Genomic DNA, 14,427 nt, shown 5'->3' on the forward strand with positions numbered 1-14,427 from the left:
CAGATGTCTTCTGAAAGTCAGATAGTTGTTTGTTTCCTTGATATCTGATGGGAGGGCATTCCACAGGGTGGGCGCCACTACTGAGAAGGCCCTCTGCCTGGTTCCCTGTAACATCACTTCCCGCAGAAGGCCCTCGGCGCTGGACCTCAGGAAATAAGTTTGAAAAAGCATCGCAAGAGATCAAAAGAAGAGAAGCTTCATCTTGTAAGTAGCTCAGGGTCAGACCTTCTAGACAGCTTGTGTGGAGTCACTGTGGGGTTGGGAGGGAACCAGGAGTTCTAAGCCTTTGTAAAAAGCCCCTAAGCATTACTACCATTGGCAGATCTCAATGGTGACAGTAATGCATGCTTGCACCTAGAACAAAATTGCCCAGAAAGACCTCCAGGGAGTTGGGATTGACTTCTCCAAACCAGGAAGAATTAACTGCAGTCTTTGGCAAGCTCACGCCCAAATCTATAATAATGTTCAAATCTTCCTCCCACTCCATAAAACAACAGTTTTTCTTTATGCATTGAGTGCTGTTGCATGCAATTGTCCTTTCCCTTCTGGAGAAGCAATCCTCAACTCACCTTAGGTAAAGGTAACAGGACCCCTGACCATTAGGTCCAGTCGTGGCTGACTCTGAGGTTGCAGCGCTCATCTCGCTTTATTGGCCGAGGGAACCCGCGTACAGCTTCCGGGTCATGTTGCCAGCATGACAAAGCCGCTTCTGGCGAACCAGAGCAGCGCACGGAAACACCGTTTACCTTCCCGCCAGAGCGGTACCCATTTATCTACTTGCACTTTGATGTGCTTTTGAACTGCTAGGTTGGCAGGAGCAGGGACCGAGCAACGGGAGCTCACCCCGTCACGGGAATTCAAACTGCCAACCTTCTGATTGGCAACTCCTAGGCTCTTTAGTTTAACCCACAGTGCCACTCACCTTAGAGCACAGGAAATAGCAGTTTTGGTGTGCGCTTTGAATTTGCTTCCCACACTTTCATGCATCTAATTCGACAGAAGAGAGTATTTTAATAATTGGATTCCTGGCAGCAATCTATTCGCCTCAGATCTGACCACCATCTCCACCTCTAAATATGAATGCATTACTTGAAAGCAAATTCCAAAGAGCTACATTTGAGCTGCAAGTAAGTCCTATTCAGGCCTTCCTTTTAACGTTCTGCAGACATGTGTCTCCAGGGACCAGCATGCTAGGTCTGTCCCCTCTCGTGGTCCTCATTGCTCCCCAACTCAAGGGAGGGCGCTCTTGTGAAAAAGCAAGCCTTCTGTAGTTGTGAATGCTCCTTGCACATTTTATAACCCCCGTTTCACAGAGTGGTCCTCCAAGGGTTGCAGGGTGAGAGCCTAGAGCTAGCATGTTCATCCCTGCTCCAAATAAGGTTATAAAGATGAAGAAATGTAAGAACTCTTTACATAACTTTGAGTAGGACATAAACAGCACTCTTCCTAAAAGAAATCGTCTGCTTTCAGTGCGAAGGTAGGTTTTTGGGAGAAAGCATATGACCTACATACATTTCTTTGATGTTATGAAAGACACAGCTTTTTGGGTAAATATTGTCTATGCTTTAGATGCACTAACTCCAAATAGTTGAAACAAATAATCCCCCCCCCCATTTCACTGAGACATGCTTCCACTGTAATGTTTTTCAATATGAAATTTATTGAGGATTTCTTTATTATTCTTTTACTGTCGCTGTCAAAATGAGAGCGGCGAATGCATTTTGAACTGTGCTGTGTAATCATCTGCCGAATTATGAAGACAGTATATGGTGGAGAGCTCCCCGCTTCAATACTTTGCAAAAGAAAACATTTTAATGATTCAAAGGACCCTTGCTTGTTTGAAGAATAAGAATAAGAATAAGAAGAAGAAGAAGAAGAGGAGGAGGAGGAGGAGGAGGAGGAGGAGGAGGAGGAGGAGGAGTTTGGATTTGATATCCCGCTTTATCACTACCCGAAGGAGTCTCAAAGCAGCCAACAATCTCCTTTCCCTTCCTCCCCCACAACAAACACTCTGTGAGGTGAGTGAGGCTGAGAGACTTCAAAGAAGTGTGACTGGCCCAAGGTCACCCAGCAGCTGCATGTGGAGGAGCGGAGACACAAACCCGGTTCACCAGATTACGAGTCTACCGCTCTTAACCACTACACCACACTGGCTCTCTCTCTTTGGAGAAACCATCCTTCCATCCAGGGCAGCACTCCACTCAACTTGAAGCAATGTTTGCGACCAAGAGGTTTTACACCAGTGCAAGGAGCTGGAGGACAACTCGGGGGGGGGGGGCGATGCTCTTGAATAGTCTTGTGTTCCACCTTTACTCACCTTCATACAGTGAAGTCCAGGAATGACTGGACTTTCCAGGTCACTTTGGAAGAGAAGGCTTATACCTTCTCACTAAGAGCTCCTCAAGACTGATAAGATTCTAAGAGTCTTGCTGCCATTTGGCTCCTCATCTCCCTAAGCTGCCATCTATTAGGAGCTATTCCACCTTGCTACAGCGCAACCCACTCCATTAATTTGGCTGAGAAACCAGTTGCCATTTGGACCACCACCTCCCAGAGCTGTCACCATTTACGCCAGTCATCATAATGACAATTATGTAAGGTTCTTGCTTTCTTTCCACTTCCTCTCCCCCCCCCCCTTTTCCCCTTTTGTGTTGCCTCTGCTTAAACTGTAATCCCACAGAGAAGGGCTTTATTATTCTGGAGTGTTTGTATAGTGCCTAGGAAACTTTGGGTATTTTATAAATGAATAATACCAACAAAAAATACCAATAATAACAGCAAAACGTAGCTTGGCATTTATATGAGTAAGTCCCAAGAAGCCTTGGGCTTTGTCCCAAACCCGGGTTTGGTTCTGGTTTGTGATCCTAGTTCGCAGGCAAGTGCAAAGCTATGGTTTGCGACAAAGAAAGCTCCGGAGGGAATATCAGCCTAGAAAGGGAGGGAAGGCGAGTCTGGGGTCAATATAATTCTAAATTATGGTTTGGCACTATAACTGAGCAACAAACCCATACTGCTTCCCATTTGATAAATGTGGATGCCCCCATTTCCAGGGGCAGGAAGCTGTTACAAACTGTGATTTCCTTCTGCTTGCAGATATGGAGCAAAACTCTTAAATATTTATGAAAAGATGCCCTCAGCCTAAACGTTATAAATGCACATTACTGTTTGTTTGAGTATAAACTTTAAAAGGAATAAAAGTGAAAAAAGGAATGAATTGGGGTGGGGACAAGTGGGGAGACACACACAGAGGTTTGCATTGCTACACATTTTTCAGGCCATTAACAGATCTTCTTTTTTTTTAAAAAAAATAATACATTCATGGACAGTAAAGCTAAACATTAGCAAAACACAGTGTTGCATTAGTTCCACCAAAGCCAAAAGAATTACTGAGAGCAATACGCCGCTTTTCACTTCTCCATTCTTGGGGTACTAGCGGAACATAGTTGAGGTCAAACGGTGCTTCCGTCTGATCTAGATTTAGAGTAGGTGGTAAAATTCCATGGTAACAACTCAAAGCAGTGAAAGCCGCCTCAATAGCTCCTGCAGCACCCAAAAGATGGCCTGTTGCTCCCTTTGTTGAGGAAACTGCAAGAGAATATGCATGTTCTTTGAAGAGTCCTTTAATAGCCTGATTCTCTGCAGCGTCTCCTAGTGGAGTGGAGGTGGCGTGAGCGTTGATGTATGTTACATCTTCAGGGCAAATTCCAGCATCTTTCATTGCTGCTGACATGCATCTAGGGGAGGAGAATGAAAAAGAAAGAGATTTTTGTTACTTAAGTTCATACTTAAGTTCATAGCCTGATGGAATACTAAGCCATGGTTTAGCAGCACGCATAAGGGTCTCCACAAACCTAACCAAGCATCGAGTTAAAACATTCTTTTGCCTTCTCTCTCTTATTCCAGTGTGGCTGGAAGTAGCATTTCTGTCAAGTTTAGCTTTGCTTTCAAAAAACCTTACCTATGAACCAGGGATCCCAGTTTACAGCAAACTGGTCCGTTTCTAAATAAGCCACTGTCTAACTATTATTATTATTATTATTATTATTATTATTATTATTATTATTGAATTAATTTATACCTCGCCCATCTTGCTGGGTTGCCCCAGCCACTCTGGGCGGCTTCCAACACACACAAAAATAATAACAAAACATAAAACATTAATAGTAACAATCAGATCCTATTTAAAAAGTCACAATACCTTTAAAATAAACAACTTATACCAAATAAAGCAGTGTTCAATAATACTGTACATTAGAATCCAATAGTACACACTAAAATTAAACATCAGCAAGTAAACAGTTTACACTTATAAATTACAATAAAGAATTACTCATTCATAATTGATAAAAATAGCAGCAAATCACAATACAGTGGTACCTCTGGTTACGTACTTAATTCGTTCTGGAGGTCTGTTCTTAACTTGAAACCGTTCTTAACCTGAAGCACCACTTTAGCTAATGGGGCCTCCCACTGCCGCCGCGCCGCTGGACCACGATTTCTGTTCTCATCCTGAAGCAAAGTTCTTAACCCGAGGTACTATTTCTGGGTTAGTGGAGTCTGTAACCTGAAGTGTATGTAACCTGAAGCATATATAACCCGAGGTACCACTGTACATAAAAAAACCACAAATCATAGGAAATGATGCAAAAGGATTAAATTAAGAAACAAGGACACACAACCTAAAATTATTTTTAAAAAACAACAAAAGCCTATCCCTGAACTCCTCTCCTCCCAGTCGCTTCTGCTGTTCTCAAAGTCATGGTCTGGGAAAGGCTCCCAGGGCTGGAGGTTGGGGCAAGGAAGGTGGCTCGCAGATTTAATCAGTTCCCACACAATACTCAGCCAAGATTCTTTGAAAGTAAACTAAACTTGGCGCAAGTCCTCCTCCCAACTGTGTAGGAGGAGGAGTGCATGACCTCAGCCCTCTATTCAGCTTCATGGAGACTCATCCATGTGCCGCTAAACCACGGTTTAGTGTTGCATGTGAATGCAACCACTGTGCACGAAAGCGATTAAACCCTAAAACTACAACCATGCAATCATCCATCGTGCAACTTCACAAGATCACCATTCTGTATTCAACATGCAGCCTCAGCAGATGAAAATGAGTACGAATCAATTCCATAGGATACATCCTTAAGGCAGGGATAAATGCATTTGTCTTGCATGTTAGGTCGTGTTAATTGAAATATTCCATAGAATCTATGGCCAAGCTAATGCCGAAGTGGAAAATTCAGTCCTAATGAGCCGAAGGCATTAATTATCTTGAATGTTCTGCTGTGTTACTTGCCATCTTTAAAAGGAAATAATATTTCCACAAACACTAGTAGCAGACATGTCTCTTTGAAACTGAACAAGCATATCTAATTAATGTAGGTAAACATTGTCCTATGTTCTTTGCCATTCAAAATGGGTAAGGGGGATTAATTTTACTTCTGCAATATTATTAATCATTTCTAGAAGACTACTGAACAGATACAAAGTGCTTCACAATTCTTTTCTAACTTAATTCTCACAATTGGCTCCAAGGCAGGATTGAATGAGAGATCATGGTTTGGCCAGGTGTGCCAACAAGATTTTCTGGGTCTGGTATATTGTATATAGATTGAGGCCCTTGCTGCACTCAAAAGAGAAGACAGAAATTTGCATAGAATTTGCATACACTTTATGCCACATAAAACTTTGTTCACTCTTTTGCAGGTGGAGCAGCGGAGCGCCCAAAAATAAATTGAGGGTCCCGAACAAGTAATAATATGTCTGACAGACAAAATATCACGGTTTCCCCATAACTGGTGGTTCCCTCACTGCGAGAAGTGAGGCTACAGGGAATCAGGCAGAGGGCATTCTCAGTAGTGGCGCCCACCCTGTGGAACACCCTCCCACCAGGTGTCAAGGAAATAAACAACTATCTGACTTTTAGAAGACATCTGATGGCAGAGTTATCTCCTGCTTGGACTACTGCAACACGCTCTATGTGGGGCTACCTTTGAAGGTGACCCAGAAACTACAACTAATCCAGAATGTGGCAGTTAGACTGGTGATTGGGAGCGGCTGCCAAGACCATATAACACCGGTCTTGAAAGACCTACATTGGCTCCCAGTACGTTTCCGAGCACAATTCAAAACCCCAAAGGGCCTCAACTCAGGACACCTGAAGGAGCGTCTCCATCACCATCGTTCTGCCCAGACACTGAGGCCTTCACTGCGAGAATTGAGGTTACAAGGAACCAGGCAGAGGGCCTTCTCGGTAGTGGCACCCGCCTTGTGGAACGCCCTCCCATCAGATGTCAAGGAAATAAACAACTATCTGACTTTTAGGAGACATCTGAAGGTAGCCCTGTACAGGGAAGTTTTAAATCTTTGATTCTTTATTGTATTTTTAATATTCTGTTGGGAGCCGCCCAGAGTGGCTGGAGAAACTCAGCCAGATGGGCGGGGTATAAATAATGAATTGTTGTTGTTGTTAACATGTCACAGAATTCAGAGTACACTGCAGAGCCATGGCTGAGTGCTAGAGCACAAGCTTTGTGTACAAACAGTCCTATGTTCAATTTCCAACATTTCAATGTAGGGCTAGGAGAGACTGCTGCCTGAAACCCTGGACAGCAGTCAATACCAGTGAATGTGGAGCTCGATAAGCCAGTCTGACTCAGTATATGACAGCTTCCAGACTGGGCTGGGAAGTTCAAAAATAAGTATTAAACATTAGGGAATTTCTAATGTATGGATTGATTCCCAATATAGAAAACAACTTAACAATCATTTAAATGTGGTTTTTACCTGAGGGCACCATCCCCATTTGGATTAGGGGCTGTTATGTGGCAAGCGTCACCTGAGAGTCCGTAGCCCAAAATTTCTGCATACAGTTTAGCTCCTCTCCGTGCAGCGTGCTCATATTCTTCCAAAACCAAAATGGCGGCACCTTCTCCCATGACAAATCCCTCCCTCAGCGAGTGGAATGGCCGGCAAGCCAGCTGGGGGCTTGAGTTAAAGCTAGTGGCCAGAGCCCGAGCTCTGGCAAACCCGGCTAGAGACAAGGGGCTAATGCAAGCCTCCGTCCCCCCAGCCAACATCACATCAGCATCACCGTAGGCTACAAATCGAAAGGCGTCTCCGACAGCATGTGTTCCTGTGGTACAGGCCGTGGATACTGCATGGTTGGGTCCCTTCAGCTGGTATCTGATGCTAATATGACCTGCCGCCATATTGACCAAGATCTTTGGAACAAAGAACGGGCTGACTTTGTTGTAACCCTTTGTTGTGAACATGGAGGCCGTGTCAGAAATGTCTTCCAGCGGAACCATTCCCATCCCTATTGCCACACCAGCATTCAAATGGTCCAGTTCAGATTGTGGATGCCACCCAGAGTCTTTTATTGCTAAGTCGGCAGCAGCTATGGCCATGATGGTGGCAGATGACATGGCCTTGCTCTCTGATTTTGACACAAAGCTTTCTCTGTGAAACTGGCCCTCGCTAACTCCCTTCGGCACACAGGCGGCTATTTTACATGGGACGGCCGAATATTCCTCCCCTTCAAGAGCAACGATCCCACAATTTCCTTGGAGAAGGTTGTTCCACACAAGTTGCGTTCCAACACCCAGGGGCGACACCAACCCAATGCCTGTGACAACCACTCTCCTTCGGCTGCGAGGAGTTGCGCCCGTGCTCAAAGGCTTTCTCACGATTCTCAAACGCTGATGTACTTGGGAACCTTGAAGATTGAGGCATGCTGTTTTTAAGACATCTCTTGAGAAGTGGGGAAGCATGGCGGCAGTTTTCAGAAATGAATTCCTGTAGGACAAAAAGACAACTCTACTATTCTTAACTGTTACGGAATCAGTTGTGGAGAAAAACTGTGGGTGCACTACATTTAAAAGAAACAAAGATGTTCTTTCTAATCCATGCCTGTTTTTCATTTAAAGAATTTTTTGGTTGCAATTTGATACGAGCAGTGCTATTTTTCTAGAAAAAGAGGTGCCGGAACTCACCATGAATGCCTCCCTTGTTCTCTTATAATAGTAATGGCACCCAACGGAGTGGTGCTGGAACAGAGTTCTGGTGAGTTCCGGCTAAAAAAAAAGCCTTGGATACCAGGGATATGGGACTTTTTAAGGCCTGGTGACCATACAGTGGTACCTCAGGTTAAGTACTTAATTCGTTCCGGAGGTCCGTTCTTAACATGAAACTGTTCTTAACCTGAAGCACCACTTTAGCTAATGGGGCCTCCTGCTGCTGCCGCGCCGCAGCACAATTTCTATTCTCATCCTGAAGCAAAGTTCTTAAGCTGAAGCACTATTTCTGGGTTAGCGGAGTCTGTAACCTGAAGCGTATGTAACCTGAAGCATATGTAACCTGAGGTACCACTGTACTTCCAAATTATTCTAACACAGAACAATGCTGAAATTGTCCTTTGGGCTACATGCCGAAATAATGAATGGGTCAATACACAAGAATTAAAATGTACATGGCAGCTTCGAAGTCAATATTTTTTAGAAAGGCCCATCTGCTCTTATGCTACCTGCTCAAGAAACTCTCTGAAATTGGAACTTGACCTTGCTCAGCTCTCTTGTGAAGATGGGAATCAATTAAGAGGTAAAGCAATTTCAGTTGGAACCCTGCAAAGGCTGTATATTTCAGTCCCAATATACAGCCTTTGCAGGGCTTGAACTGAAATTGCTTACAATAACTTATTAGGTCACAGTTTGCTAGGAGACATCGCTATGATATAGTTGGCAGATGAGACAAATAATCAAAATAATTGGTACAATAACTAACTATAGCATCAGCAATTCAGTTTGCACTGCAGAGTATTCTAAAGCTTGGACAAATTAGTTCATATACTTGTTTCCCTTCCTGTCTTTTCTCTGACAAGGACCCAGTGTGGTGTAGTGGTCAGACTAGGACCTGGGAGATGAGGGTTCAGATCTCTGCTCAGTCATGAAACTCACTGGATTACCTTGGGCACACACAAATGACAAAACCTGACACGACTGACCCAAATAAATGGGTCACATTTTAGGGGGCGGGGCTAAAATACTAAACATGTTATTTTGCAAAAACATAACCATGAGATCACAGCATAAAGCAGATCAATATATCCTTCAACAAATCAACCTGGCAAATGCAGAACCTGGGAAATCCCTATTGTTATAGGGAGCCTGATTTCTTTCTAACCCAAAGGGAGCGCCTAACAGTCTGGCCACTCGCATTTCAGGTGAAAATAACAACCAGAAAGAAGCTGGTTCTTGAGCTTTATAAAGGTCTAGACTAGAGTTTCGAATGTGATGGCAGTGGCGTCATTCTCGCTACTGCGCATGCTCAACAACCCTAAAAAATAAATAAATAAACCAACGCGCAGGGGCGGAGCGAAAACGTCGCCGCGTTCACAGAAGTTTCTGAAAGGGGAGGGAGGATTCCGCCCGCTCGCCTCACTTTCTGGAGTCGCCGCCGCCGCTCGAGGCAGCTTTATCCCGAATTGAGTGCGGGCGGGCGCACAGCAAAGTCCAACTTCCTTGCTCGCTGGCAAAGACACCCGGGGTGGTCAAGTGCCGCTGTGGGAGGATGGCGGCCGCCCTGGGACCCTCCGCAGCGACGCGCTCGTCCCTGAATCCCACAGAGACGTTTTTAGAGGCCTCCCGTTTGCTGCTTACCTATGCGGCTAAATAGCATCAGGTGAGGGGGTGCGGACGGGCCCGGCAAACAACAGTGCCGAGGGTGGTGAGACGGTTTGCGCCTGTGTCGTCTCCTCGCGGAGGCCGCCGGGATACGGCGGCGCGTCTTGGTAAATAAAAGCTTTTGGACCATGGATGGAAGAGCTGGGTGTAGTGCCGCGGGCGGGCGAGGCAGTGATTGCCTTGACGTTGCCCTGTTTACTCAGAGTATCGGTTTGCCCATGTTGCGTTGGGTCAGCTGCAACCAGATCTTTCCCTCCTGTGGGGCCAGTTGCTTAAAAATAGCAGTCGCGAAGCCCCCTGTCTTGCAATTGCTTCTGCTGTGTGGCCTTACCATTGTGCCCATTCATTGCATCAGGGTGTATAAATAATATATAATAGTATATATAATATAATATGAAGTTGCATCTCAGTGCTCCTATTGAACTATGAGGCACATGCTTCTGGCCTACTGTGATATGGAGCCTTCCCATCTGCATTCCTGGTAGATCTTAATTTTGAAGAACCTGTTTGTGTTGGCAGGCAGATTAGAGTTTCCACATGCAGATTGTGTTTCCACATGCAGATTAGAGACCCCGGGAGTGATAATAAATTAGAAAACCTCTGTGGATATGCAGAGTGCATTTCCTTCTCCACTGAATTTGTTATGGTGCTTTCAGGCCAGAGAGTTGAGATCTCCGGGTACTGATGTCAGAATTAATAATCATAATCATAAATTATTTATACCCTGCCCTCCTCAGCCAGAGTCGGGCTCAGGGCAGCTTACACCAGTAAAATTACAGTAAAAACATAATGGGGGGGGGGCAATTTAAAATACAGGTTAAAATGCAGCCTCGTTTTAAAAGTAGCCCATAGATCAAAACCATAAGGGTCAGACTGAGTCCAAACCAAAGGCCAGGCAGAACAGCTCTGTCTTGCAGGCCCTGCAGAAAGATGTCAAGTCCCACAGTGCCCTAGTCTCTTATGACAGAGCGTTCCACCAAGTCAGGGCCAGTACTGAAAAGGCCCTGGCCCTAGTTGAGACCAATCTAACCACCTTGTGACTTGGGACCTCCAAAGTGTTGTCATTTGTGGACCTTAAGGTCCTCCGCGGGGCATACCAGGAGAGGCAACAGAATGCAACAGAAAGGCCCAGAGCAGCCATTTTAGAAATAAAGTTTTAGAAACAAGCAAAAAATAAAATAAATCAAAATACTGGGGTGTGTTAAAGAAGCCCGAGGAAACAATCTGGAACACTACCAAGGTATCCCAAACCAGAACGTTTATATGAGGTGGAGTATGGAATGATGTGGAAATCCTCCAGAAATCTTAAGAATCCACCTTTTAAAGTAATGGAGCAGGTTATTATTTACGACGGGGGGAAGGGAGGGGAGGAGGGGAAAACCACTGCTTTTGAAAAATGCTAAATACTGTAACTAAATTCACACCAAGAGAAATTCAGCCTTTGAAGAGTGCTTGTTTTACAATTGACAGCTGTTTGAAAACACTGCCCAGAAATTTAATTGAGTAGCTGCATATCAGACTGCATAATTGAAATGCCCTCACAGGACCAAATGTTGATCTACACACTGAATCTACCTTCTAAGTACCGTAGTTAAAATGAGTTTTCAAAGATCCCAGGATATCTGGTTCTGAGGTATTCTAAAGAATCAGACTGGCACACCCTACAGAATAAAATGAAATTGGAACTTAATGCAAGAAATGTAGCTTCTTTTTTAAGGTTGTGGCTTACTGCACCACTCCTATTTAGTTCCTGTTTATTAGGATTCCTTCTGTAAACTTTTGCCTAAGCAATCACTGGAATAGGAAGTGTTTTTAGACTTCCGGGGTTGCTACATCAGACTAATTCTAGTTCAATCTGGTGTGCAGATCTGATTATTTTGGATGCCTTATAACATGGTGTTTCAGGATTTTTTAATAGCAAAAAGGGGTTCTGGTTAGGAAGGGTTAATAAAATGTTAATTTTACAAGGGTATCGGGTCTCATTACTAAATAAGGTTCTTACGTGTCTGAATGGGAAAGGTTTTGGCATTAAAGACATGTGTGATAGCTAGTGAGGCTCCTTTTGTACAACCTATATCAATTTTTTCTTCTTACGTTTACCAGCTTCTGAGTAGACATATACAGGATTGTGCTGTCAATTCCATATATTTCAGTTAGATTTCTGTGAAGAAAGATTAAAGACTTGTATAATGAAAGGGCAGTGGGGTTGCTGCATTTAATACCACAGATTGCTGTTACCAGTTTGATGCCCAAAACTTCCCTAAGCTGGGAAAATAGCGCTTCAAGCCTCTTTATGCGGCAATGACAGCTGGTTCAGCAACTGGTTGTCATTTTTTTTTTCTGAGTCCAGGGACAGACACTTCGAAGAGGAAGAGAGAACGATCACATGGGGTCTGTCCTTAGAAGTGAGGATTCACAGAAGTAAGAATCCTTTCCTGCTAGTTGGAAAAATCAATACAGATCAATAAAACCCATGCATATTGATCAGTTTAGATTATGTGCTGGGAGATCTAGGCTAACTGGCTTGGGCTGATGGGAGTTGTAGTCCAAAACATCTGGAGGTCACCATGTTGTTAAAGGCTGTTCTAGGCACCAAAAATAAAGAGAGAGGCTTTGCTTGATGCTGACAGAACATAACATGTGGCAGTAAGCAGTGTTAGAAACTGGGAGAGAAAAGCTAGGAGCCAAATGGCTTCTGGGACTTGGGTAAGGTAAAGGTAAAGGGACCCCTGACCATTAGGTCCAGTTGTGGCCGACTCGGGTTGCAGCGCTCATCTCGCTTTATTGGCCGAGGGAGCCGGCGTACAGCTTCCGGGTCATGTGGCCAGCATGACTAAGCCGCTTCTGGTGAACCAGAGCAGTGCACGGAAACGCCGTTTACCTTCCCGCCGGAGCAGTACCTATTTATCTACTTGCACTTTGACGTGCTTTCGAACTGCTAGGTTGGCAGGAGCAGGGACCGAGCAACGGCAGCTCACCCCGTCGTGGGGATTCGAACCGCCAACCTTCTGATCGGCAAGCCCTAGGTTCTGTGGGTAAACCCACAGTGCCACTCACGTCCCATGGGACTTGGCTAGTGGGTGCCAAAACAGAATGTCTAGTTGCCACGGAGTGTGGGTGTGTCAGCAACACTTTTTATTTATTATTTTGATAAGCATGAATTAATATTCAATTCATATAACTGACACATTGTTAATATCATATTTTTAGCAGAAATGGTTAATACATATTTAATTTGGTGTTTACAATAAAGATATTAGTGCCACACTCCAGTTTTCAAAACACTCTACTCTTTATTGTTAAACTCCTTAACATATTGTCTATCCTTAACATATACTTCGGCGCTCCAAAGCCATGCATTTCAGTAATCCTTGAGCATCAGCCAGGTGCAAAAAATGGCGCCCATACTTTTTGAGGTGCTCGCAGATGAAACTTTAGGTGCAAAATGCGCCTGGCGCCCTGCTAATTTCGAACCCTGGCACACTAGGGATGCATCCCTAGAGCGGGCATTTCACATATATCTAACTGAGAGCATTTTCTTAATATAGGAAGTTTAGGGATGCAGAAGAAGGTCTCTAAGGATGACAGCATCCTCTGGGCAAGAGCATCTGGGAGAAATCAGTCCCAAGCCATTGTTTACTTTTAACTAAATACAAGAACTTTGAATCGCATCCAGAAATGGCTCACCAGCCAGTATGTTGTTGTTGTTTAGTCGTTTAGTCGTGTCCGACTCTTCATGACCCCATGGACCAGAGCACGCCAGGCACTCCTGTCTTCCACCGCCTCCCGCAGTTTGGTCAAACTCATGCTGGTAGCTTCAAGAACGCTGTCCAACCATCTCGTCCTCTGTCATCCCCTTCTCCTTGTGCCCTCCATCTTTCCCAACATCAGGGTCTTTTCCAGGGAGTCTTCTCTTCTCATGAGGTGGCCAAAGTATTGGAGCCTCAGCTTCACAATCTGTCCTTCCAGTGAGCACTCAGGGCTGATTTCCTTAAGAATGGATAGGTTTGATCTTCTTACAGTCCATGGGACTCTCAAGAGTCTCCTCCAGCACCATAATTCAAAAGCCAATATAGTGACTAGCTATATACCCTACAGCTGGTCCTAGTTAGCATCTTGGCAGCTGTATTTTGAACAGACTGAAGTTTCCGAGAGACAAACCCAGAACAATATGTTGTGGTAATCTAAGGGGGGGCGGGGTGAGTTACCATGGTGTGGAGAACAGCCAGGTTTTATCTCTGCTTGCTTTTCTATATATATAAGATTGGACTCCATGGATGAAATCTTAAGCATGGTTATGGAACATCTGAGAAAATGTTGTTAAGGCATCAATGTTTAATGTGAATTTAAGAGAGCAACTGCAGCTTCGTAAACCGAAAACATTCAACTCCGAGTATGCTTTTACTTGGAAATAAGTTCCACTGAGATCATTATAAGTATACTTAGGATTGGGGTGTGACTGATAGAATCGACATCTGTGATGATAATACCGACTTCCAGCTGTACACAGATGAGGAAGAATCTTGTATTAAGAACATGAGGCAAGAACAAATGTCTGCTTAGTTCCAACTCCTGTTTTTCCCATAGTGGCCATTCCAATGCCTATGGGATGCCTACAAGCAGGACAGCAGCCACCAAATTGCCCTCTCCTGTTGCTCCACAGTAACTGGTTTAAAGGTAAAGGGACCCCTGACCATTAGGTCCAGTTGTGGCCGACTCTGGGGTTGCGGCGCTCATCTCGCTTTATTGGCTG

At 44.5% G+C, this 14,427-nt stretch overlaps 2 protein-coding genes and 1 long non-coding RNA gene across 3 annotated transcripts in view; 2 read left to right on the forward strand and 1 right to left on the reverse strand.

Annotated features, from left to right (window-relative positions):
* Positions 1-3,296, forward strand: LOC309515621. The gene is made up of 2 exons (XR_014212581.1): positions 1-1,317; positions 1,349-3,296. It is a non-coding gene; the product is annotated as an uncharacterized lncRNA (long non-coding RNA).
* OXSM (3-oxoacyl-ACP synthase, mitochondrial) lies at positions 1,641-9,778 on the reverse strand. Its single transcript, XM_082193504.1, has 3 exons — positions 9,651-9,778; positions 6,781-7,791; positions 1,641-3,734 (listed from the first exon to the last, which is right to left on the reverse strand). The coding sequence occupies exons 2-3, from the start codon at positions 7,764-7,766 to the stop codon at positions 3,332-3,334; spliced, it is 1,389 nt and encodes a 462-aa protein (XP_082049630.1). The 5' UTR covers positions 7,767-7,791; positions 9,651-9,778; the 3' UTR covers positions 1,641-3,331.
* The window catches only part of NGLY1 (N-glycanase 1), a 26,640-nt gene continuing 21,582 nt past the window's right edge, over positions 9,370-14,427 (forward strand). Inside the window, 2 exon segments of the mRNA XM_082193591.1 lie at positions 9,370-9,660; positions 9,662-9,672. Of these exon segments, the coding sequence (XP_082049717.1) occupies positions 9,562-9,660; positions 9,662-9,672 (110 nt within the window). The 5' untranslated portion in view covers positions 9,370-9,561.

The sequence above is a fragment of the Podarcis vaucheri genome, assembly GCF_965113315.1.
Source record: "Podarcis vaucheri genome assembly, chromosome: 12".
Classification (NCBI taxonomy): Eukaryota; Metazoa; Chordata; class Lepidosauria; order Squamata; family Lacertidae; genus Podarcis; species Podarcis vaucheri.